Below are 26,788 nucleotides of genomic sequence, written 5' to 3'. Positions count from 1 at the left end.
GTTCTAAACCACTAAGTTGTGAGGTAATCTGTTGTATAACTAATACAAAACAATTTCATAAAATATTTCGGTTTATGTTTTTTTGGGTACTTTTATCTAAGCAGACTTACTCACCATGTGCTTTAATGCATTCAAAAGCAGTTTTCTCCCAGAGGGTTTGTCAAAATCAGCAATAATCCAGACAGTAACTGAAGAAATTATATTGTCATCTGAAAGTTTCAAATAGTTTAGTCAAACTAATTCTTTTTTTTTTTTTTATTAAATTTATTGGGGTGACAATTGTTAGTAAAATTACATAGATTTCAGGTGTACAATTCTGTATTACATCATCTATAAATCCCATTGTTTGTTCATCACCCAGAGTCAGTTCTCCTTCCATCACCATATATTCGATCCCCCTTACCCTCATCTCCCACCCCCCACCCCCCGCCCCCCCTTACCCCAAATTAATTCTTTTTAAAATCAAACTAAAAGAAGGGGACATGCCCAGTTAACAAAATACAAAAAAAAACAACAAAAAAAAACACAAAAAAACACAAATATTAAAATTAACCTTTCTGAAAAAAGCAAATATTGCTAAAAATTATACACCCAGTTAACATACTTACAAAAATGCTAGAAGAGTAATTCCTGATATACACCCTATATACACTCAGATACAAAACAGAAAGAATAGTCCCTAAGGGATACATTTATGAAATACTTCTACCAGTAAAGAAAATTATGTTATGTTTATCACAGGTCTAGTGTCGGCAAGCAAATCTGCCTTCTAGCTACATTTGTAAAAAAAAAAAAAAAATTGATATTTATACCCAACATATATGCAAAACCAGGTACAATAAAGCTTATTAGTAGATACTGAAAATGGCAATATTTTATTAGCTTATGATTCCTTTGTTTTGTCTGGCTATTATTAACTTAGAATAATTCACATCATCTCGTGCCAACAACAATACAATTCTTTTTCCAGAAAAACTGGAAAATTTGGATGCCACAGAAAGTAATTTTAATTCTGAAGACACAGTTACATGCATTTATGTCAGCCAGCCTTAGCATAAAACATCTGAAACAATACGTTTATAGCCATCGTTAAAATCTAGAGAAAAATTAGTCTTTTAGATCACATGACCTACTTAAAATAATTGTAAAAAATTTGCTATACCAAGTGGCACATTATTTTCAAAGAAGAAAAGATACCTCTTTACTGTCAGCACTTTTACCATCACAGCTAGTAAATTGAGAAATATTTCAAAAGTGCTAAGTAAATTTCTCACAATTTATTTCTTTTCATATTTACATAAAGGCAAATAAGAGGAAATTAGGTGTTTTTTAAGTTTAGAAAATATCCTTTTAAATTGCAAGAGATTTAACCAAAGGCATTAATTATAGCCTAACGTCTTCTGACGCCCAGAAGTGATTTTCGAAATACAGCCCAGAACCTGCTAAATGTTTCTCCTATTTTTTATTCCTTATTTCTCTGTCTCCTTTTCTTTTTACTTTACATATTCAAGATCTTAGCCTGCCAGAAAATGGAACTGCATTATACTTTATTATTTGTTGGACTTTGTGTAGACAGATCTTTACCAACATAAAATTATGGATCTGTTAGAAAGTAATTCTGGGGATATCTGGTCCAAACTTGGATTCTCAAAAATTGGTTGTGTGGCCTCTGCTTAAATCTCTCATATATAAATATTTACCCCTTACTACATAGTTTATTCCATCTTTATATCACTCTCATTGGTTAGAGAGTTACGGCTTTGTATACTGAAATACAAATCAGCCTTCTTTTATGTATTGGCTCTCATTTTTCTCCCAAGAGCAAAGCAGATCAAGTGAAACAAAGCCAAACAAAAAACAACCAAAGTCTAATTACCCTCACCTACCTGAATAGTTCATTTTTGCCGAACAAATCTGAGGCCCCACTGCAAACTTCCTTGTCTGGGTGAAAGCCTCATTTCCAAATACGTTCCTGCCTTGGTCTCCTCTCCTTTGGTTTAAACCCCAACTTAAGCAGAACATCCACATGTTGTTTAATGAGAGTTTGGAACTACTCTCATCTATTCTGGGAATTACACTTTTATTCATGCATTATTATCAGTTTACATAATCTTCAAAGGGTTTTATTGCTTTCTTAAAAAGATGAAAATGGTAAAGCTTGCTTTTTAAAAAAAGGGAAAAAACCCAAGATGAATGCCTCTGCATAGATCATTAGCTAGGACAGAAGGCAACATTTTCTCAGCACAATCCTTATATCCTAAGCAATTATAAATTGTCACATTGAAAACCAGCCCTTTAGTCAAACATCAACATATAAAAATGTATTATGCAAACACCGCACAAAAATTACAAGTTTGTGCTACTTTGGAATAAATTCAGGAAGATAAAATATGCTTATTACCTTCTTGGGTTAAATAATACATGTTGTCTGCAATCACAGCACTCTTGTCTTGTGAATCCAAGAAAAAGAAAGTAGAGAAATCTTCAACATCGGCAGTTACTGAAAATTTTCATATTAAATATTAAATAATGAATTAATAAAACATTCTCAATTCAATAAACATTTGTAGAAAAGTATATGGAAATATTATTTTACCTGATGTAGATATTAAATTAAGGTACTGCCATTCAGTGTGCAAAATCAAAGGATTTACACGGGGTATAACATTATTTTTATCCATAAGGAAATCAACTGCATTTGTTCTATCATTTAATGTTCCCTAAAATAACAAAAACATTATTTAGGAAATATAGGCAATTTATATGCATATGTTTTAAAGTTATGCAAAGAATACATTTATTCACTATTTAATCTAAATTAAATCAATCAATAATATGAAATTTACGATTCTCATAAATTTTCACATAAAACTTTGAATTTTCATCCCAATTAAATAATTTTCAATGTAATTATGCACAGATAAATTTAATTATTACTTTAAAAATCACTACTAAATGATCAGAATGGCAATTTTCACAAAATTAACTTTTGCTATTAAAATATGCTTAATACAAAAAGTCGTTTATAAATATCATTCATATTTTCTCATAAATGCTTACCTACCATAAAAACTTCCTCTTGTAAATATACAGTTGTATCCATCATTTTTTGAAGAACAGCCATTTCTAGTTCTTTAATAGTCACATCTTCAAGGTCAAAGGATTCACCATTATAAAGAGCTTCAGGCAAAGGACCCAGGCCACTCATCTTAAAAAAATTTGCTCCTGCCTATTTAGTTCAACAATATCAGAGAGTTAAACAGAATATGGATGTCTGAAAAGGAAATACATAAGAAGAAAAAGGGACACTGCCACATTTTTATGACATAGAAAAAAATGTTAATTTTGCTAATTTTATCAATCCTTTTCAGGAAAGTAATTTATCTACTTGGCCATGTACCCCCCCACAAAACTGTATTTATGAAAATAGGCAGTGCGAGGGCTGGATTTGGCCTAGGGCCTGTAGTTTGCTGACACTTGATACAGACCATGACATTTACTTTTTAAAAAATACCAGTTACCAGTATCAGAGATTCACTTATCCCCATATTTGTTTAATAAGCAGTTACTGAATTCATGCCACTCACATTAGGCTAGACCCTGTGAATACAGAGCTGAAAGTCTGTCTTCAAGGGGTTCATCTATATATACAAACAAAACAGAGGCATGTACAAGGTTCTCTGGGAGCTCAGAAAAGAAGCATCTAACCAAGCCAGAAAACACAGAGGAAGGGAACAGAGAACATTCTGTTAGGGAGTGACACCAAAAGTCTTAAAGGATGAGCGAAAATTTGCTAGGGAGATAAGGTGGAGAAAGACATTCCAAGTGAACAGAGACAGCACACCAATTAATGGAGGGGAAAGAGAATATGGCACATTTAGGGAATGGCAAGTCATTTGTGGTGTTTACAGTGGGGAGAGTTATATGCAGGTAAAGCTGTCAGATACAGGGTCAGAGGAGATAGAGGCCAGATCATGAAGGTTCAACACCTGCATTTTGTCTTATGAGTAAATAAAGCATCACTAAACGATAGATTTGCTATTCCATACTAGGTATATTATAATTAGTATAGCCAACATTCTCACAATGACTCTATGAAGCTAAGTACTTCTATTACATCCATTTTACAGATCATGAAACAGAGAAAGATGATCAAGACAAAGACATACCATTGTAAAATTTCCAAACACCAGGGATAAAAAGATCCTAAAAGCTTTCAAACAGGAAAAATAAATAAATCAAGCAGAAAGAGAAAGAAATCAAGATCAGAATGGTATCACCGGTCTCAGTAGTCCATTAGACTAGGAGACAGTAAAAGAAAGCATTCAAAATATGACAGAAAAATAATTACCCATTCCAACTATCAATAAAATACAAATAGGAAACAAGATTTTTAAATATAAAAGACTTCAAATAAATTTTCTCTTGTGCATATTTGGTTGGGAGAGAAGTAAAATAAGAAATAAATCAAAAAGAGGCAAGGCATAGATAGTATTCACGAAACCAGAGATAAAGCAGAGATTCTGTGAAGGTGAGCAGCAAAAGCAGATCCAGAAATGACAGCCGAGCTTCAGATATAGAGGACAGCGAATTCAGTTTAGAGAAAGGGCAGGCACGGCTGCAGAAAGGCATTCTTGGGGCTGGCGTGTGTGAGGGAAGGTGCTGGTCTGTTAACTGCTATGTTTGTAAGGAAAATTCTAGACAGGTTATCTGACCAAACTACTCACTCTTTGGATACATTTGCAATAGGTAGAAAACTATGAGAATGGGCAAAGAAGTGGAGTAATTCTTAAAGCAAAAAAAGAAAAGTTAAGAAATGGAAAGACAATCGTGGTATTTGACTTACTAACAAGGAATACTTAAAAAGTCACATACATTCTAAATATTCACTTAACCCCAAATGTGTTAAAAAAAGATATGATAATCAGCTGGTATGCACTGTATAGGACTTACAAATTCTTCATGTACTGAAATGCTTCTGTACCAGTTGGTATAGAACTGCTGTCTTGGGTGGGTGGTTCTCGTGGGATAAATTCTCCCATGAGAACCACCCTGACCTCTTTCCCAAACCCTCCATGTCAACACGATTCGGCCACTACAGGGTTAGTAGCTGCCCCAGCAACACGGCCTTCAAGACTCTATTCTGGTTGATTGTTTCTGATTGATGGCTCTTGAAGCCACAACAGTTTTTAAATATTTTAAGTAATAACACAGGACTGGAGGAGACCAAGTAAAGGCAGGGAGGTAGAAATGATCTCAATCCTCAATTATTATAACAGAAACTCAGCAAATAATATCTAAAACTTAAGACACATGGTACACAACTTGAGAAATACAAAAGAATAAGGCAAGATTCCTTTTCTTGAAGTACTTAAAAGTCCAGTTAGAAAGGGAATTTATATCCACATATAGTGTGTATAAAAATGGTAGTTAATAGAAACAGTAATATCGGGTTGTGAATATCAATATTTAAGGATAACATTGTGCTACTCAGATATTGTTACGGCAACTGATAAGCAGTACATTTTGGCTATCTAATATTATCTCAGCTTAAATGCATTTGTATCACACCATATATTGCCATTGTATTTACCTAGAACAGACATGAACAAATCCATTTCTTTCTGTATCCAAGTTAAGTTATAAACAACATTTTGAAACTTTAAGTATATTGAAAGAAATTAAATAAGTACTTTGAATATTTCCCGTCTAGCTTTTCTTAGGAATGTATTTTATTTCAATACACTTAATATCCTCAGGGATGTAGGTGTTACAAAAGGCTTTAAATGCTATAATTGACTTGAAACAGAAGAGGTTTCTTAAGAAATAAAGCATATACAACAATTTAGTGAAAAATCAAATGAATGGTTTCAGATTAATAAAAAAGGGCAAATCAACCAGAAAGAATTTTTTACTCTTGAATGAGAAGTGATTCTCAGTATCACCATTATGCATCCATCAGTTATGCTTAGGATATGATATTTGCACAAGTGTTACTTCCTAGGAAAGATAAGTCTGAATACAAATTGTATTCTATCACTTACTAGCAGGCCATAAAGAGACCACATCTATTAAAAACAAAGAAACAAAACAACAATGTGTAAGTACGGAAAACTTACAGGACTCCTATAATTAACCAAATAGGCTGCTAAAGCAACCTTCTGCTTTCAACCTGTGCAAACAGATCCCTACCAGTAATATATATGAAGTATGATCAAACAAGACAGTGAATGTTTAAATTAAAAAAAAAAAATAAAAAACTGTTACAGTAAAAGACACATTGCCATTAATCCCCCTCAAAATACTCTCTTTCACTTTGAACACACTTATTCCATTGTTCTTGCCACTTTCTGAAGCAGTTATGGAAGTCCTGTTTCGTGAGTGTCTTTAGTTGTGCTGTCGTGGCTGCCTGGATGTCTGGAATCTATTCAAAACGTTCACCTTTCATGGTCATTTTGACTTTGGGGAAGAGCCAGAAGTTGCATGGTGCCAGATACAATGAATAAGGTGGATGAGGACACACCGTAATGTTTTTATTTGACAGAAATTGCTGTACCAGAAATGATGTGTGACACAGAGCCTTTCCACTGTGATCACAAAATTCAGCAAATGCTGCTGCTGAGTGCCATCCAATGGAAAGGCAGGGATCTTCAATAAGGGCGGAGGCACTTGGAACCTTAGTAACAGTGTGTGACAAGTTTCAACTTGTTCAGTGCAGTCAGTTGGGTGTGAGCTGCGGTTGAGAGAAGATGTGTTCCAAAGTGTGCCATAAATCCTCCTCCATCATGATAACGCTCTGTGTCACACATCACTTCTGGTATATGGCAATCTCTGTCAAATAAAAACATTATGGTGTGTCCTCATCCACATTATTCACCAGATCTGGCAACCGTGCAACTTCTGGCTCTTCCCCAAAGTTAAAATGATTCAGGACATTGAAGCAACTACCACATCGCAACTAAAGACATTCATGAAAGAGGACTTCCAGAACTGTTTCAGAAAGTGGCAAGAATGATGGGATAAGTGTGTTTGAAGCAAGGGGGAGTATTTTGAGGGGCATTAATGGCAACGTGTCTTTTACTATAATAAATTTATTATTTATAAACATTCACTGTACTTTTTTATTATACCTCATAAAATTTCACTGTCTCTATCCACAAGAGTACTTACTAAAAAATAACTTTCTTTTTTCATTTTCTTTAGTGCCATGAATAATTTCATTAAAAGAGAAGCCTCTATGAAACTTGGCCCTAAAAGAAAACTCACGTTGGTTGCCTTTTAAGTTTGTTTTTTAATTATATGAAAATATAAATGGGGAAAAAAATCAATGAAATACTTTCTCATTTCAGAAGTAACTATTTGGAAAATCATTCTTATAAAACTTAAAATAATATGTAATTCCTATCACATTGGTTTTTATTTTTATTTTTCAATTATAGTTGACATTCAGTATTATTTTATATTAGTTTCACATTGAGACCACCAGTCCTTTGGCTTCCTGGCTTTGCTTTTTTTTCTATGCAGCATGCACTCCACAGATCTTACTTGAGGACTATTCTTTGGGACTCTTATGCTAATGTCATACCCAACTTATGAAATTTTAACCTTAGAGCAATTTCATCCAGTTACCTTCCTTCACTCATACTCTTTGATATTTTAGATTTTCTTTAAAACCGAGACTGATGCCCCTGAAAATTTATGGTAAGCAATTTCAGCATCATAGCAATTTTTTTATATTGTTTTATTCTACTACCTTTCCTAGTTTCTAGAACAGCAATTTCTAAAACATCATGGCTCTCTTGAAGTTCCATTCTGACTACACACACCCTCACTCTCAGATGGCCTCGCCTCCTCATTAATTCTTTTGATAGATATTTATTGATTACATATTATGTTCCACTCAGTAGGCATTGGGCCTACAACATCCAACAAGATACATATGGTTCCTGCTCTCATGAAGTGCACAGTCTAGTCAGAAGTCAGGTATTGAACAATTGATTATAATTAGCATTACTCAAGAGTATAAGGTATTATTTTAGCATGTAATGGAGCAACATAATCTCATTTCGAGGGTTTAAAAGTTTCTCAGAAGCTTACCCCACAAGTGTTATCTTTACCTCAATGTAGATAACCAAGAGCTAATGAAAGCCAAGAGCTAATGCAAGCTAGAGGAGGAGGGAGGAAATGTCAACAAATTTGGAGAAAAACAAGTATGTGAAGTCCCTCTCATGAGGAGGAGGTGACCCATTCAAGAGCTTGAAATAATAATGTCAGTGTGGCTGGAACAGAAAGAGTAAGGAAAAAGAGTAGTAGGGAATGAGACTGAAGAATTACATCGTGGCCAAATTTGGCAGGACCTTAACAACGCTAATGTTTCTGATCTTTACCATTATTACTGAGGGATATTACATATAAGATTATCAGGCTCAGATATGCTTTTTAAAAAACTCTGATAAAATGCAAAAACCCACTTAGAAATCTTGAGAGCCATATGAGCATTAGAATTCAACCCCAATGAGGCTACATTTTCCTAAGTTTGATTCTTGTCCTAGTAATTACCTGAAAATGCCCAGCTTTCCGTTTCTTCCTAAGAAAGCACAAATTACATCCTCTAAAATTCTACACTCAAGTTTCCTACCCTGTAAATCCTGAGGACCTTTTTTTGTACTTTTCAAAAAGTGAATAGTGGCAACGTAAATATTGTATAAACTTGTGTCATTCAAAGGTCTATTTCCCTTCCTTTTGAGGGATTAAAATCTAAATCATGAGTTAATTATACTGAGATAATTTATTCATGAGATTACAATAAAAGGTTCTTGTATCCTATTTTTGAAAATTTGCATTCCAACTTACCTTTCTTTCATTATCATATCTAGAATGAATTCCCAAAATATCCCAAATATTAACATGAGGAAATTTATTTTGGAGAACACTCTTCACATTGTCCACAGTGAGTATATTTTGATTCTTCACTTTTTGGTACATCTGTAGAAATAAAGATATTACAATTAATTTTCATCTTACGGCAATTATTTTATTTCCCTGAGCAAGCAGATAGATTTACAAATTAAGTATGTTTTAGAACATTATTTCTAAGCATACCATACACATACAAGTACATACACACATTCCACACATACATTTATAAACATACAATAATATATCATCTAATAAAAATGGTTTTGTGAAATTCTATACCTTTCAAAAAGACCATAATAAATTTTTGTCATATTCTATTTTGATCACTGATGCTTAATAATACTTAACGTTATTTAAAAAGCTTTGTATAAAATATTTCAAATAACTTATTTCAGAAATGCCTTCTTTTCATTTGATTGCTCTTCAGTAAATACCTTGACTAGATTTTCTCTGTATCTCTGTTCTTCCCCCAGTCTCCAATGTTCTAAACATTATGTAACCTGTTACACCTTTATTATTTTTATATTTGGTTAATTTCTCCCTTCATTATAGATCCTCTGCTATGACCCAGACACTGTTCTAGACATGGGGGAAAGGACAGCTTTGCATCAAGAGAGAAGGCATCTTTGAGCAGATGAGTTAGCCAAGACATAAGTATGAACAGTGAGCTAACATTAAGACATTCTAGAGAAAGAACCTTCCAACCAGAAGGAACAACTAGTATGCACAAACACCATTAGGCAGCAATTTAATATATCAATTAAGAATACTCTTTTTAGTTCCAATGCACTTAAATCATTATTGCCAGAGAAAGTCCTCACATTACGTCTGACAGAATCCCCATGTTATTCCTCATAATAAGAAATTAACATTCTTCTTCGCTTTCGTTTTATCACTGTAAACTTTGTAATCTAGTCCTTTAAGAAGCACAGGTCTGTAATTAGGTCACACAGTTTTACGAGCTTTTCAGTATCTGGGTGCTATCACATATGATCAAAAAATATGGTGAATGCTGCTGCCGAGTGCCATCCAATGGAAAGGCAGGGATCTTCAATATGGGAAGCAGCCGTCAAACCTTAGTAACAGTGTGTGACAAGTTTCAACTTGTTCAGTGCAGTCAGTCGGGTGTGAGCTATGTTTGAGAGAAGGTGTGTTTTAGAGTGTGCCGTAAATCATCCTCCATCATGACAACGCTCCGTGTCACATATTACTTCTGGTATATGGCAATTTCTGTCAAACAAAAACATTACGGTGTGTCCTCATCCACCTTATTCACCACATCTGGCACCGTGCAACTTCTGACTCTTCCCCAAAGTCAAAATGACCATAAAAGGTAAACAATTTTGAGTCGATTCAGGACATGGAGGCAGCCAGGACAGCACAACTAAAGACACTCACGAAAGAGGACTTCCAGAACTGCTTCAGACAGTGGCTGGAATGATGATGGGATAAGAGTGTTTGAAGCGAGGAGCAGTATTTTGAGGGGATTAATGGCAGTATGTCTTTTATGTTAATAAATTTTTTCAAACATTCACCTTATTTTTTATCACACTTCCTATATGTTAAACCTTCCTTGCATCCTGGGAATAAATCCTAGTTGATTATGGTGTATGATTCTTTTAATGTACCACTGAATTCAGTTTGCAAATATTTTTTTCTGAGGATTTTTCCATCTATGTTAATCATGGATATTGGCCTCTAATTTTCCTTTCTTGTAGTGTCCTTGTCTGGCTTTGACATCAGGGTAATGCTGGCCTCATAAAATGAGTTTAGAAGTGTTTTCTCCTATTTTTCAGAAAAAGTTTCAGAAGGACTCGTATTAATTTTTATATAAATGTTTGGTAGAATTCACCAGTGAAGCCATCTGGTTCTGAACTTTTCTTTATTATGAGGGTTTTGATAACTGATTCAATCTCCTTACTAGTAATTGAGCTGTTCAAATTTTCTATTTCTTTCTTTCTGATTCAGTCTTGGTAGGTTGTATGTTTCTAAGCATTTATCCATTTCTTATAGATTGCTGAGTATTTAGTGTGTGTATAATTTTCCATCTTTTTATATCCATTCTTCTAGTATGCTTAAGTTTAATTTATTCATTCTTAATATTATTGATATGGCTGGGTTAACTCTGCCATTTTGTTATTTGTTTTCTGTATATCTCATGTCTTTTGTTCACTGCTTCTTCCTTTGCTGCTTCCATTTTGTGCTTAACTGATATTTCCTAGTGCATCATTTCATTTCTTCTTTTGATTAATCCTAACTTAATGTTGTAAATATAGAGGGTCCCAAAACATTGTATACACATTTTAAGAAAGGAAAAACTGTATTAAAATTGTAATACTCAATATATACCGATAACAAAAGATGAATACAAGTCATGTGTATACACTTTTTTGGCTCCCACATATAGAGTTAAAGTTCCAAAATAGATCAATTTCGTCCTCTATTCCTTTGTACAGTTATTATGATATGTATTACATCTACATAAGTCAGAATTTATGCTTTACTCAATCTTTTGTAATTTAAAGAGAAGAGAAAAATATATTTATAAGGCCTTCTATATTTACCTATACATTTACATTTTATTTACTATTACCATTTCATTTCTTCCTGTGGATTTGAGTTACCATCTGGTGTCATTTCCTTTCATCCTAAATGACTTCCTTTAGTAACTCTTCTGAAGTAGCAAAGAATTTACTCAGTCTTTATCCGTAAATACCTTTATTTCACCTTTTTTGCAAGGATCATAGTTCTTGCTGCTCTCATTGAATGACTTAAAACAGACTTATTTCATGTACTTTGGTCCAGTTTTGTAATTACTTACTTTTAGACGGCTAATCTGTTGTCAGTTACTCCATCACGGCCAAGTCTTAAAGTGCTTTTACATTCTCAAACATGCATTAATCAAATATTCATGAAGTATGTAACACACATTTTTAAAAATGTTAAACTTGTAAGGTAGGGAGGAAAATTAAATTACTTGTAAGTTTGTATAGCACTGTGTAGGTGAGCTGAGCTATAAAGTTAGATCATTTTATTATAAATACTGTACTTATTCTACCAAAATTCTCTATCACATTTCAACAATTTTTATATATTTTTATTATGATTTTGGCCTTCTATTATATTTCCCCTCTCTTCTGATATTGCATTTTTCAAATTATTTAATTTAGATAAAATAACTGCTCATTGAAAGTAATGAAACAGTTTTAAAGAAACTTTATACTTCTTGTGTTTTCCTAGAAGACTAGATTTTGTTCAATATATTCTAAGTTAGCAAATTTAAGTCATCTAAAGGACACAATACATTCCTAACAGAATGTTAGCACAGTATTTTACTTTTCTATGGCATACACAAACTTTGAGGTCACCTGCATACATCGTTTGAATAACCACAAACATTGTCACACTTCAGACCCCAGTGAATTCTAATATGCTTTCCCTAGATATTCCTTCCTTATTTGCTTTTCCCTTTCCTTCTTCCTCTATTTGTTTAGCACATTTTATAGGCTACAGGACATATTTAATACTTACTTTTATGCTGCTTTGATTAAATCCTATGGTTTCAAGTGTAGTTCAGTTTTCTAAGAAACTATAGTATCATGCTGAACATCACAGTAGATAAATCAAAAGTCAAGTGATTGAAAAATGTCATCACATGCAAATGAATGTCTGACACAAAATGTTCACAGAATAGAGATTCAATAGAAATAATTAAGATAACTTAGGTAAAGATCATTTTGGAAGGTCTTCAAGTTTCTTGGTTTTGAATATCATATTGATCCTTTTGTAATAAGGTAGTTGGACTATAGTAAAAGGTACGTCAATTTGACTACGCCCCTTGTAAACTCTTAATACCAACCAGTAAAACAAACAGGATGACATATAATATGGACATGTATTCCATAGCACTATTTTGCAGAATAGAATATATCCTAAGTCACTGAAGTGTGGGTAGTTTCTATACCCCAGGATAGGGAACTAATAAGGAATTTAGTGGTTTTGCAGGGAGCTACAGAAATAGGGTAGAAAATTTACAGTGCTTTAGTAATTTCATTCTCAGTTTAAAAAAAACATTCCTAGTTTATAATAATGATTGAAAAGCTAAAGACCAATGAATTTAAAAATGAATAGAAGCTATTTTTTTAAGCTATAACCTGATTTTCTTAGTAACAATATAATTCTTTAATACATTTATATTTTTTCATAATGGGCTATAATAGTGTCAAAACCTCGATTATAAAATAATAAAATAATCATCCTGTCTCTAATTCTTCCTTAATCAGGTTTTTTACAATGTCAGACTCAGTATCAAGCTTACCATTTTCACAACAATTTACTGTCATGAAATGATCTCTTTCTCCTTTGAAATTCTCTAGGACGTGTCTATTTACCTTGTCATTTAGAATATTTAACTATGCATAATCTTTTCTATTCATGATTTTATACAAGATCTAGTTCAACAATTCTTCCTTGATTAATAATTTTCTATTAATATGTTTTCCTCTAAACTTATACACACAATTTAAATTCCTTTATTGGCTAGTACACCTAAGGAAGTTCATATATTTTGGAGAGTCTCAGTTGCATAATTTATAAATCAGGGACAATATGATGTACTTCAGTTGGGCGTTATAAGAATTAAATTCATTATCTGTATTAATCCCCACAATAGTTTTTATAAATTTTGAAATGTTAAAATAATAAATAATTATAGTAATGCAAAGCAACCCAATATACATTCTAAAAAAATTATACCTAGAGTATAAACTCACATTTGCCATGGAAATAAATGCTTGTGAAACATCATGTTCTTTTGAAATATAGTTGAAAGCTCGCCAAAGAGCAACTCCAGCATCATTTGCTCCATCAACTTCATCATCTGTATTAACAATGAACACAAAACCAATTCTGGGGAAAAAAGATGAATAGGTAATGTCACAAATACCCGTTGAACCACAATAAGCACAAGTTTTAAACATTATTAGACTACAACATGTAGATGGAGAGAATACTAGGTGTGATAAAAAATATGTTTAAATTAAAAAAAGATTATTACAGTAAAAGACACATTGCCATTAACACTACTCAAAATACTCCCCTTGTTTCAAACACACTTATCCCATCATTCTTGCCACTTTCTGAAGCAGTTCTGGAAGTCCTCTTTTGTGAGTATCTTAAGTTGCGCTGTTGTGGCTGCCTCGGTCTCCTGAATCATTTTGACTTTGGGGATGAGCCAGAACTTGCACAGTGCCAGATTCAGTGAATAAGGTCGATGAGAAGACACCATAATATTTTTATTTGACAGAAATTTCTGTACCAGAAGCAATGTGTGAAATGGAGCCTTGTCATGATGGAGGATGAAGTAAAGACACTCATAAAAGAGGACTTCCAGAACTGCTTCAAAAAGTGCCAATAATGATGGAATCGATGTATTTGAAGCAAGGGGGAGTATTTTAGCGGAGATTAATGGCAATGTGTCTTTTACTGTGATAATTTTTTTATTTAAACATTCACTGTATTTTGTGATCATACCTCATTGTTAGTAGATGAGGAAAAAGGGAATACTATTATTTGAAAAGGTTTGATTTGTAATGTCTATTCAATTAAATTTTCATACCTGATGGATTCCCAAAATGGAAAGTCTATTGGGATGACATTTTCAAATGACCACGTTTTCACAGGAAAAAAAAAGGTGTGTGTGTGTGTGTGTTGGGGGGGGAAGCATACTCTTAACACAACCACAGAGAAATGGATCCATCTTAAATACCCAAAGTGATCAGATCATTCTTTCAGGAAGGTAACAGGATAAACAAGATTACTAAGCAGCTTTGATTAACAGAGTCTATCATAAAGGTACATGATACTTCACAACCCACAGCTACATTGTATCAGGAACTAGAGATAAACCATGTTCTGAACTTCACATTAATACTCTGTGTAATACAACATGAACATCATTGCCTTTCCTTCAGTTGACACTTTGTTATAAATTGACAATTACCTAACAGGAACTTTATTATAATATAAATGTTCAGCAAGTTCTATAAAATCCACGGTATATTCTTGAGCAGGATCAATAAACAGAACCTAAAAGAAAGTAGACAGTCTATAATCACTATTTAGTTTTAACACTTAAGAATTTTCATGAAATTCAAGTTTAGTCTGATTTCTGTACTACAAGTATGAAATTCAACGTACAATTTTTTAAAAAGAAATTTCTAGTAATTCTAAAGAATTCTGAGAAATGGATATAATAATTTCAGTTTATGAAAGATTTCTAAAAGCTGTACATCCAAATATAATACATGGAATTTAATATCAGATTACTCATCGTCTTTTTGAAGCACAGCATAAAGTAAATATTTTTTACACAACATGAAATATCTTATTCTAAATGTTCATTGGATATTCTGTGATAATTTTTTTTTTTTACAAAAGGGAAATGGTAACTGAATTTTAACCAACAAAAATAAACATTAACATAACTGCTCACTCCAGGTTGATGTAGGAAATAAGATATTCACTTCCTGAAAAAAATAAAGCCATTGGTATTTTCTCCACATTTTAAAGTTTTATAGGGTTGTTTATATTGTAATAATGAATTTATATGCTAAGATGATAAAATGGGATTTATGTATTTTCCCCTGAAATATCAAACTTTAATCATTAGCTCTTTACAAAGTAGAAGAAAAGTTTCTATTATAAATTCCTTTCAGAAAATGTAAAAGAAACTCATCAACTTAATATTATTACTATTAAAGTACATGAAAGCTACATAGTAAGAGGCAGGTGATGTGACATTGCTAGCTATCGATACCTAGTCAGCCATGCCACTCAAGCTTGTTGAATCTCCTTCCATATTATTCAGATGCCCATTTACCAAGGGTAGGGTAATCCAAAAAGAATGCTGATATCTTTATAAAAGATGTATACAAAATGTCAAAATATAAAACTCACCAAATTATGAAAATTACGCCTTATGGAAGGTACACTTCCAGGTAATACGGGCTTTAGAAGTTCCTGGCAAGTTGTAGGCCACGTAACATACAAATCATCATTTTCTAAGTCATTAATCCACTAGAAAAGAATCCAGAAATCTGTTAAAGCTATATTAACATAATACTTAAGTAATTTTTAAAAACAAATTTTACTCTATCAAACAAGTGAAAATATCACAGGATTTTCTATATTTCTGATTAAATATAGGAAGCCAGTTGAATAGTCTTTAAATGAAGGAACGCATTACATGCAACAATTTTACGTTACCATGGCCTTTTACATTACGCTTTCCCCCCAAACACTGACTCCATTTACTTGTATGTTTTCCATATTAAAAACTAAAATTGTATAACAATTTTAAACCATTTAAATGAGGTAAGTATATATCTTAATTATCAGCAGTATAGGAAGCAATGAGGTTCTTTACCCACCCTCTCAAATTTAAAGGCTTGGACATAAGAAAAATAAAACACTTATAAAAGTTACAGAACATACACTAACTAAAGTACAGAGAAAAAAATAATGCAAAATCAAAACAAAATATAAGAGATGAGCAACACAGGCAAAAGATCTAACATACATGTAGCTGAAAGTTTGAGAGGAGAGAAAGAATGGGACAAAGCAATACCTGAAGAAACTGGGAGGCTTTTGCAGTAATCTAGCCATGAGGTTTTGGAGGGCTTAACTAAGTCAGAGGCAGTGGTTTTAGAGAGAAGACAGAATTAAGAGACACACACAAAGAGGGATGAGTAAGAGGGAGGAATCTAGGGTAATTCATGGATTTCAGAAGGAAACCGTATCAACACTGAGATATTAGGCTCTAAGATAGGTAGGCTTTTCGAGGGAAGGGGACAGGAAATTGGAGGGGAAGTTAACTCAGTTTTAGACATACTTAAGATGTCTGTAAGACATCTGAGGAGGAATAGCAGTGGACAGGTGCCACAATTTCTATGTGGTTAACAAATATGATGGGGATCTGGAATTAGTTTATTTTCACTATAATGTGTCCTGGTAGTACTGAGACAGAAGGGACCTTTGGTCCCCTGGGAAAGTCAGTCGTTGTGTATCTTGTTATGTTTCTGAGGTAATTCTTGCCCAAGATGTAAAGGTAATGGAAACAGTTCTAAAGATGTCACAATATGCTAGAAATCCCCTGTGAATTGGAAATCTCTGTACACTCAGCAGTGTCTAGACTAGTTAACTGTTCTTTTATGGGAATCCCCTTCCAGAGGAGGAGAAGCACCATGCAGGAGTTGTGAATATCTGACCCTGTGGTAGTCACGTTGTATTTTTTATTTTAAGTGAGAAACTGGCCTCATGCTTTATGTATCAGTCCCACTGCAGCTGAATAAGGACCGGAGGGAGAGTCACTTTTAATGTAGATCAAAACAGCTGGAGGTGTTTATTTAAAATATACATTCCTTGGCCCTTCAACACTGCTGGATCAGAATCTTAGAATACGCACTGGAAATCTCCACTTAAAACAAGTGTCCTAGGTGACCTTATAGTTAACTAAAGTTAGAAAACTATAGCAATGGCCAAATTTATAGTAGGGGTGTTGGGTAAACTAATTGAGATGATATCCTGATCCATTTTGGAGAACTACTGAAATAACACTGGAAATCACTTTGAACATGCCCAGAGAGATTGAAATGCCCATTTCTTTAGTCTCAAGCAAACACACAGAAGCAGCAACAATAACTGGAAGAGTGGTCTCACCAAGCTGCATGTAGAACTGGCACTGATATTCTAATGATCTCCCTCTATTGGTTCTGTTGGTCATAATTCTTGCCTTTGTATATATTGGGCTACTGAGATATTGAATAAAAGATATTGTCATTTATAGATTAGAACCTATGAGACAATCTTCTCAATGTTCAAGGAACTATACAGGTCAACGATGAACACAAGATGGGTTATGGTGTTATAGGATGACTCTTCGAGCGAAGCTAATAACTTAAAATATTTAAAATTCACATCTTTTGGGGTTTCTTTAGGGAGTGCCACAGCTAAAATGGCTAAGAAATTCCAAAACTCCACTTACATAAAAGCAAAAACTAGAAAATCTGTGGGAATCAACATTTTAAGAACTATGAAAGCTTACAGGAACCCTGAGAGTGCTTACTTGAGAAAAATGGCTGAATCTCAGTAAGAAGAGAGATTTGTGATGTTTTAACTTACCCTAGTCTATCTCTTCCTCCTAAGCTTTGAAAATGACAATTCACATTCCAGTACTGATATTGGAGGGAGTAGAACACACCTCATTCTGAAAGAATTTTTTGTTTGAATTGTCTGATAACCTGCTGAAAAGGTTTGTCATTATCCTGCATAACTCATAACTTGCCTACTGTAAAACTGCTACTCCAATTTGTGGAATTTACATGTAAATATTTTAGTTACTCCTGCCTGAGGTAACAGAAAACAGCTGCAACAAACAATAGAGTAACCAAAAACCTAATGAGGAAAGGCTATGGAATGAGATATTTTGGGGAATAGGGCTTTCAGAATTTCTGACATATTCCTGGAAATATAAAAAGCCATGGACATGCCCAGGGATATGCACATGCTCAGGGAAGACCTGAGAAAGTCCTAAGATCACACCTCTGGTTGACTTTGAATCTCTGTGCAAGAATCTCTGGCTAAGGCAGAGACGCAAACCGCCTGGCTGAGTGGTCAACCTGTGCTACTCCTCTCCCTCCAGGTGCTCACAGAGCCCCTCGCGAAAGACTGGGAAACATTTTGGTTCCAGGCATTTAAGTGAATCATTGTGCCATATTTTATAGATGAGTAGGAGAACATAACAGAGACTTCTGTGGCCATACATGAAAAAGAGCACAGAAGTTTTCAAAATGAGTTCAGGGAAGTCACCAAGTATAACAAAAACAACCGCAAGCAGCAACAACAAACCCTGGAGAGGGGTGAGAATCTGACTTCCAGAAGTGACACATTATAATTTTCAACATGTCCAGTTTTCAATAAAAAATTAAGAGGCAAAGAGAAAAACAATCCTAAAATAAACATAAGAAAAGAATTCCATTTACAATAGCATCAAGAAGCGCAAAATACCTGAAAATAAATTTATCAAGTATAAGACTCGTACACTGAAAGCTACAAAACATAGTTGAAAAAAATGAAAGAGACATAAATAAAGGAAAGGGTATCCCATGTTCATGAGTCAGAAGACTTAATATTTTTAAATAGCAATACTCCTTAAATTGATCTACAGACTCAACAAAACCACACTAAAAACTCCAATTGCCTCGTTCGCAGAAATGGACAAGCTGATCTTATAATCCATAATGAAAGGCAAGGATCCCAGGATTGCCAAGACAATCTTGCAAAAAAAGAACAAAGTTGGAGGACTCACATTCCCAATTTTGAAACTTACTACAAAGCTGCAGTAATCAAACAGCGGGTGCTGGCATAAAGATAAGATATAGCTTAACAGAATCAAAGTGACAGTCCAGAAACCCGCGTGTCTGCGGTTAATGTATTTACAACATCATTATGGGACTCAGACAGGGAAACGTGCCTTTATGACTCTGGGGCTCACTGTAAGTTACATCCTGAACTTGGACAAAGAACTCATATCCTCTGCCTGTGTCTACTGGTGCTTTTCTTTTTCCTTTTATTTATATCACTGTCATCTTGGCGACAAAGTCAAAAATTAGAATTGTTCTGATATAATGACAAATGACTAGGATGACTTGGGAATATTAAAGAAGAAATCAAAGAAAATGATCATAAGCACCCCAGGAATATGGCTACATCACTAACATAACAACAGAAAACAGTTGCAGCCTGGGGCAGGGGTAGTTTTGTTGGAATATTCCCAAAGCCCCCTTCCCTGTGGGTAATCTGGCACAGTGAACTGAAAAGGAATTATAATTCAACAGAGCCCAACATTCAATCCTCTGGTTGTTTTTGTTGACTCTTAACAAAATGCTAGTGATACCTGAAGAATTGTAGCAAGAGTGGAAACAAACAACTAAACTACTCATAGATAAAATTTAAATTGTGACTCCTGATGTTTTGGACAGAGAAACCTGGAATGGTAAACCAGGAATGGAAGAATACCCAATGATCTTCTAGAGTTCTTACTCAACTATCCATCAGCAACTTTTAAGAAATAAACTGGCAATGTTTGTTCTGGGGGAAGTACAAAGAGGCACAAAGTGATGTAACTCAGTGACTCAACTTTCTCTGTGAAGACAAAAAGTAGTGGGGAGATAGATCTAGGAGGGAACAAGAATGAAAAGTAAAGTACTGCTTTCATTCATGGCATGAAATATTCAACAAGTTTTCTAAGTGCTTCTTCCTATGTGACAGGACCTGATGTTTATTCAGGATTTTTAACAAAGTCCTCGTTTTTGTGGGGCTTACATTCCACTGAAAGATGATAAACAAACAATAAATACGTATCATATTGGGTGGTAGCAAATGTTATGAAGCAAAAATGAAGCTTGCGTGTGAGTTAATTTTGCTGCTCTAACAGACCAAGCGGAAAAGAGTGCTGAGACCTCAGATCTCTGCATTTTCTGCCAGTTAATTTTTTAAAGGTAAAGTCTCAGAAATAATTTTCTCCTCAAAGCAGGCACTTTCCAAGTGGAAAAATAAAAGCATTTAGTTGAGACATGAAACTTCCCTTAATAGTATGCACAAAAAGATATTTTAAAAATTAGACTATTATCCTTGAAAACATTACGTACAGTGAAATAAACCAGGCATAAATGGATAAATACTGTATGATTCCACTTATCTGAAGTACTTAGAATAGGCAAATTCAGAGACAGAAAGTAGAACAGAGGTTCCTATGCGAGAAGGGAATGGGGAGTTACTATTTAATGAGCAGTTTCTGTTTGGAATGATGAAAAAGTTCTGGAGATGGATAATGGTGATGGTTGTACAAAACTGTGAACGTCCCCCATGCCATTAAATTTCACACTTAAAATGGTTAAAAGAGCCTATCTTATGTTTTGTATATTTTACCTCAAAATAAAATTACTTTGTGACACTTTCAGAGAGAACAGAGAACTTCCCTGGAAAAGAATGTCTCCAGAGGTGTTCAAGAATTGGGCAAGGGAGTAGGAGACTTTCTAGCAGTATAGAAAACTTTAGCCAGGGCAATGTGACTCTGCAGAGGGAGGGGCAATGAGACGGCACCAGGGCCTCCCCACAAGAACTGTCCTTTATTGGCAACCTGAAGGGACCAGGATGTTATTTTATAAATGGAGCTGCAAAGTTTCTTTATTGATCTATTTCTTATGTCCAGAAGAGCCTTGAAAATTACTTCCCTCATTTTCTCAGTGAGACTCATACACCCTGCTTTCTTTTTTACAAACACCAAAAAACATAAATGCTTAAAATAAAAGGCACAAAGCCTGAATTTTACTGACATGGTCATTCCTTTTCCTGATAAAACATTTTTAGGAAAGACATCTATTATTGAGCTTACAGATATCCAAGTAAAAGTAACATCTACTCAATTGAGAGAATATTGTCCAAAAAGCAGTAAAAACAGTTACAGTAAACATTTATAACAAGTCACACAGTGTTCTAGAAAACACTAATGGTAACCAATGAGTTTGAGGGCTTTGATGTTCAGGGTGCTGCTACGGATCCATGATTCTTAGATGGTGGACTTAATTTGTAAGGGGAAAGGCTGTCCAGTTAGGACAAAAGTAACTGTAATAACAGCTATTTCAGAGTGAATTCCTTAGACTTTTATATCAATTAGCAAGATGTTGAGAGGTTATGTTTTTTTTCTCTTAAAATCTTTTTTTTTTCCCCTGATCATGTAATACATATCCTCTGTTAAAAGCTTGGAATTTACATAAAAGTGTGAAAAACAAAACTACTCATTTTACCACATCACTCATTAATAACTCATTAATTTGCGTCTGATCCTGTGTCCATCTTTTCACATGATGATATCATGACTACTTTTTAACATGAGAACACTGCCATTGTGCTTGATTATTAAAACATATTTATTAACACAATTCTAATGTCTAGATAATCCTCAACAATGTAGACACACAATCTACATTTCTCTGTTATATACGTAACACATTTCTACTTTCTTTTCATATATATACGTAACGTATTTCTACTTTGTTTTAGAAATACGCAGTGATGATTCATATCTTTGGATATAAAGATTTTTCCCCATTTCCTACTATTTCTTTACGATAGTTTCCAATGAAATTATTAGATCAAAGTATATGAACGTTATAAGGGCACCACAGCCGTGATTTTTTTAAAAGGCTATGCCAATTAACAGTCCCTTTTCATGTGTCCTTTTATCCTTCTTTATGTCTCCTCAGTTAACTTGCAGCTTTTATTATTAGTTATTAAGATTATTCTTTTATATAGTCATTATTAAGATATTATCAAGGATTAAAATTTTTTATGTTATTATGAATAAATCATTTTGTCATCCAAATTGTTTTTGGAAAAAAGCTTTTGATCTGCTTACCATCACTTCAAACGCATTTTACTAAAGTCTCAGTAATTGTAATCGCTTTCCTTGGGGAGTTTTAGTTACATACTTTTATGTCATACAATAATTGTCTCATTTCTAATAGTTATATTTTTTATAATGTTAAATCACAAGGGTGATGTGAACATTTTTATATTATGTTGTAATTAGAATGCTTCCAGACGCACTGTTAAAAGTTATGTGTTATGTTGGAGATAAATATTTACTTATTCATTCAAGGAATATTTATATTTATTGAGTATGTACTAAAACCAGGGATACATTGGTGAGAGAAAAAAACGGATAAAATTCCCACCTTCAAGAAGTTTACATAGTCTAGAATAAACAAAGACATCAAAGAATCATAGGATAAATGAAAAATTGTAATTGTGCTAAGTATACAAAGAGATTGACAGACTGCAGTTCTATAACATATAATATGTGTATATATATATATATGAGAGGGAGGGATGGGTAAGAGAGAGAGAGAATTCAAAAGACAGAGAAGGACAGAGAAAGGCTCAGAGAGAGAGTTAATTCAGCAGGCCTGGGTTGTTCACATCTGGCACGTTCCCAAGAAGAGCCTGTTTTTGTGATAAAGGTTCTCTAGGTTGACTCCTGGTAACTGAGCTCTTGGAATATTATGACTGACAGTTTCTGCATTCTTAGGGCCTTGCTGACTGCTGCAGCAGATAGTATACAGTTTACACAAACAATATGACTTATGATGAACACCTGCTTTTCCTTTGAGGGTCTGGAGCTTGAGAGACAGATCAGTCTCATAGCCATTATATGCCTATATAATATCCCCCTTTTCAAAGCCCTGAACTCCCAGGCCCAAGCAAGTAGGCAGCACTTTGCATGTGTTGTTACACACTGAATTAACCATGGCCTGTACAACTTCACTAGCAGCGGTTCTCGGAAGCTCACACCTGCTTTCTCTGGACTCCACCTCATGCCCTTTCTCCCTCTGCTGACATTACTTTGTATTCTTTGGCTTTAATAAATCATAACCACGACTATAACAATTTCTAGGCCTTTGGAATGCTTTTAGTAAATCACCAAACTTCATGGTGCTCTTCGGGGCTCCTTGACACAATGTGTATGTGGAAAAAATCATCTAACAAGGAAAGCTTCTCTCAGGAAGTATTGTTTGAAGCTGAAGTCTGAAAAAAAAAAAAAAAAGAATTCACTGGACAGAGAGAGAAAATTTGCTTTCCAAGCATGAGATAAGGGATAGTGGTGAAAAGACTATTTCATAGTCTAATCACTGTTTTCATGCTTTAAGCCAGGGAGAGCGATGTGATCAGATATGAACAGCTTCACTCAGGCTACATAATACACAGGCCAGAATGTGCAGAAGGCACTGAAAACGGTCTGTGCAAGGCTTTCGTTAGATGAAGGTGGCGATCTTATATCCCTCAGTTTGAACTATGTGGCGTTTTGCTGTTGTTCATGTGGTTATTTTATTCTTCTTGTTTTGCTTTTATCTTTAAAGCTGGAAAGGATGATGAAAGAATGAGCAGGCGATCTTGTGAGAAAATGCCAAGGTTACGAGAAAGGGAAAAGAAGGTATAAAAGTGAGAGGGGAGGAATCTGTACTTTTTCTTCTCACTGAGCTCTGCGACAGCTTCTTTCAAAATGCTTACATTTATTCTAAAGACTGACAATATTTGGTTTTATGTTAAGTCTTAAATCTACCAAAGGTTTTAAAACAAGGAATTACATGAGCACTTACCATTATTGAAGAATGCCTAATATCTAAAACGTAAGCATCGTCCCAAGCACGTGAATTTAACTTTAAAAATTTGCTCATATCTTCTTTGTTGATCCCAAGATTGCGAAGGCCATTCATCATTTTTCCTTCTAGTTTCAGCATATCCAAAACACTTTACATTTAAAGAAAAGAAAATGTTTAGTTTTGATTTGCCAACATTTTAAAAAAGACTTTAAGGTTTATAGCTTTCTCAAAGCATTAGAAACAAGTTCCACGGGTATTTTCACTAATAGCAGAAAAAAATATAATTAAATTGAACTCATTAACAAATAAGACAGAATTCTTCTAATTAGCTTTCTAGGTTAAAGTTGTGTTGAGGGTTCTTTGTTTTTAGTGGCTAACAAAATCTATTTAAAAAATAAGATGACAAGCAACAAGATATATTAATTATTATATTTCTATCAAAGAAGCGAGAATTGGCTCACCCTTGAGCAAGCTAAAAATGAAGGGAAAAATATAGGTCACTCTTTTGATAAATCTGCTACAAAACAAGATCAAACATGACCTAAAATATAAAAATTTAGTACAAAAAGCCCCATTAAAGCATGAAAGTTCACATTTGTTTAGAATACATATAAAATTTCTAATTACATATATAATTGGATGGCTCTTAAACATGATAGAAAGTATTATTGCTACAAAAAACATCAATAAAAAACCCTACCGACAAAAAGTTTGGGCAATTTGATTCTTTACTCATTATTTATCAAGCTTGTACTGTGTGCCCGGGAGGTGCCAAGTACTTTTCAAACGGAGCTCCTCTGCATCTCACAACTGCCTCAGGCAGTTTCAAATGACGCCACTGAGACTCAGACAGGTGGTCCCCTCCCAGGTCTGAGCTAGTGGAATGGTAGAGCTGGGGTATGAACACTACAGAAATGCAGTGTTTCCCTGCATCTGTAAAGATAAGGCTTTACAGACTGTGGTAAAGTGTGTTCCTGTTTAAAAAGATAAAAATTTACCAGGTGAGAAAAAAAAGAACTTCATTACTTTTAAAACGAAGTGTTAAAATTCAGACCTGTAATATTAACTTAAGTCTTACATTAAAAAATCCAGTCATGGAAATGACTTCCCCTTTTAGAAATGAATAGAATCAGAATATTAAAATACAGTTTTCAGAGAAAAGCTAGAGAAATTCACATTTAAAAAGTAGAGATCTAACATCTAAACCCTTAAGAAAGCTGTTTTATAAGGGTTGAAGCTGACCTGTATAACTTCAGCTCTACATGTCTGTATCCTAGATAGCTCTTCCCACTGCTTTACAAAATGTGTTACCAAAAAGTAAAATCTATTAGGAATTGAGTTGTGATAAAGAGAGTACTAGCTATTGTATATCACAAATCATCAATCTAATAAGATTTATTATTATAAATAATAAATTTATATATAATAAATTATTATAAATAATAAAAAATAAAAACAGTGGGCTGTAACACTGTTTCATGTGTGGATTCTTGAAGTTCTTAATCCCTTTAAGTCTAAATTTTCTCACTTATAAAATAAAAATTTTGGACTGCAGTGTCAATGTTCTCTCCGTTTTAAAAATTTTATAATTCTTACTGATCAAATACTTATCATGTAGTAGAATGTAAATATTCCTCAGAGTTTCTGTAACTATCATTTTGTTATCTCTATCAAAATGTTATCATTTTGTTATGTTTTATAACCTAGGTTCTAAGGAAACCATTAACATAAAAAATAGATTAACATGATACATTGGAAAGGGCATGAGATTTCGAATCCTGCTACTACTTGCTATCTTTGTGTGAGGTCTGAGTCTTCATTTCCCTATTTATAAAAAGAGAACAGTCATAAACACTTTACAGGATATTAGTATTAAATTAATGTACTACTGGGCACACAGTTTGCCCTCAACAAGAATTAGTTTCCTCCTGGCTCTTTCCAAATCATGAATTTTGTATATCAATTAAAAAAAAAAGAACAAACTGGTTCTTTAGATACGGTAGTTTTATTTATCAGTGAAACTCCTTAAATCTCTTGAATTGTAAATAATTAAAATAATGTTTCATGCTTCTCTTTTAAATACTGTCTTTAGCTTTGCTTAGAACCCTTTACTGGCTTCTCCTGCCCTTGAGATAAAAGGCTAAAATCCAAAACTTGGTTCTACAATCTGATCCTTGCCCACCTGGCAACCGCAGCCTCCTCCAGCTCCTCCTCACTCCACACTATGGCCATCTTAGACTTTTCATTTTCTCAAATATGACATCCTTGCAGAACCGCCACTCCTCCATTTGCCTGATTCATCCTTTAAGTCTTAACTTAAATATCACTTCCTTGGTGAAATCTGATACCCATATTCCCCACGTTCCATTAAGAATGGATTTAAATCTCTGGAGTAACAAACTCCCAAAGCACTACACTTTATCTTTTATAAAACACATCACACTGTAATTATTTAATATCAGTTATTGCACTAGACTGTAAATTTCACTTAGGCAAGATTTATCTCTATACTGTTCACCACTATATGCCAAATATTGAGCATTTTTTATAGCATAGTAGGCACTCAGACACTTACTGAATTGAATTTCAATACTGATTTTATAATATTGAATTTTACTGTTGCTTGCATTAGAAACACTTATTTATCA

General features: G+C 33.9%; 1 protein-coding gene across 1 annotated transcript in view; it reads right to left on the bottom strand.

The window, feature by feature from the left end:
- The window catches only part of UGGT2 (UDP-glucose glycoprotein glucosyltransferase 2), a 146,511-nt gene that overhangs the window by 69,146 nt on the left and 50,577 nt on the right, over nucleotides 1-26,788 (bottom strand). The window contains exons 12-20 of the mRNA XM_019737191.3: nucleotides 24,138-24,288; nucleotides 15,877-15,996; nucleotides 14,921-15,006; nucleotides 13,692-13,827; nucleotides 8,854-8,985; nucleotides 3,065-3,229; nucleotides 2,597-2,720; nucleotides 2,402-2,500; nucleotides 115-209 (exon numbers count right to left, since the gene is read on the bottom strand). Coding sequence (XP_019592750.3) covers nucleotides 115-209; nucleotides 2,402-2,500; nucleotides 2,597-2,720; nucleotides 3,065-3,229; nucleotides 8,854-8,985; nucleotides 13,692-13,827; nucleotides 14,921-15,006; nucleotides 15,877-15,996; nucleotides 24,138-24,288 — 1,108 coding nt within the window. The remainder of the gene's footprint in view (nucleotides 1-114; nucleotides 210-2,401; nucleotides 2,501-2,596; nucleotides 2,721-3,064; nucleotides 3,230-8,853; nucleotides 8,986-13,691; nucleotides 13,828-14,920; nucleotides 15,007-15,876; nucleotides 15,997-24,137; nucleotides 24,289-26,788) is intronic.

This window comes from Rhinolophus sinicus, chromosome 16 (genome assembly GCF_057876585.1).
Source record: "Rhinolophus sinicus isolate RSI-liver-muscle chromosome 16, RSI-T2T, whole genome shotgun sequence".
Taxonomy (NCBI): Eukaryota; Metazoa; Chordata; class Mammalia; order Chiroptera; family Rhinolophidae; genus Rhinolophus; species Rhinolophus sinicus.
The sequence above is the reverse complement of the archived record's forward strand: the minus strand, read 5'-3'. Positions and strand labels throughout refer to the sequence as shown.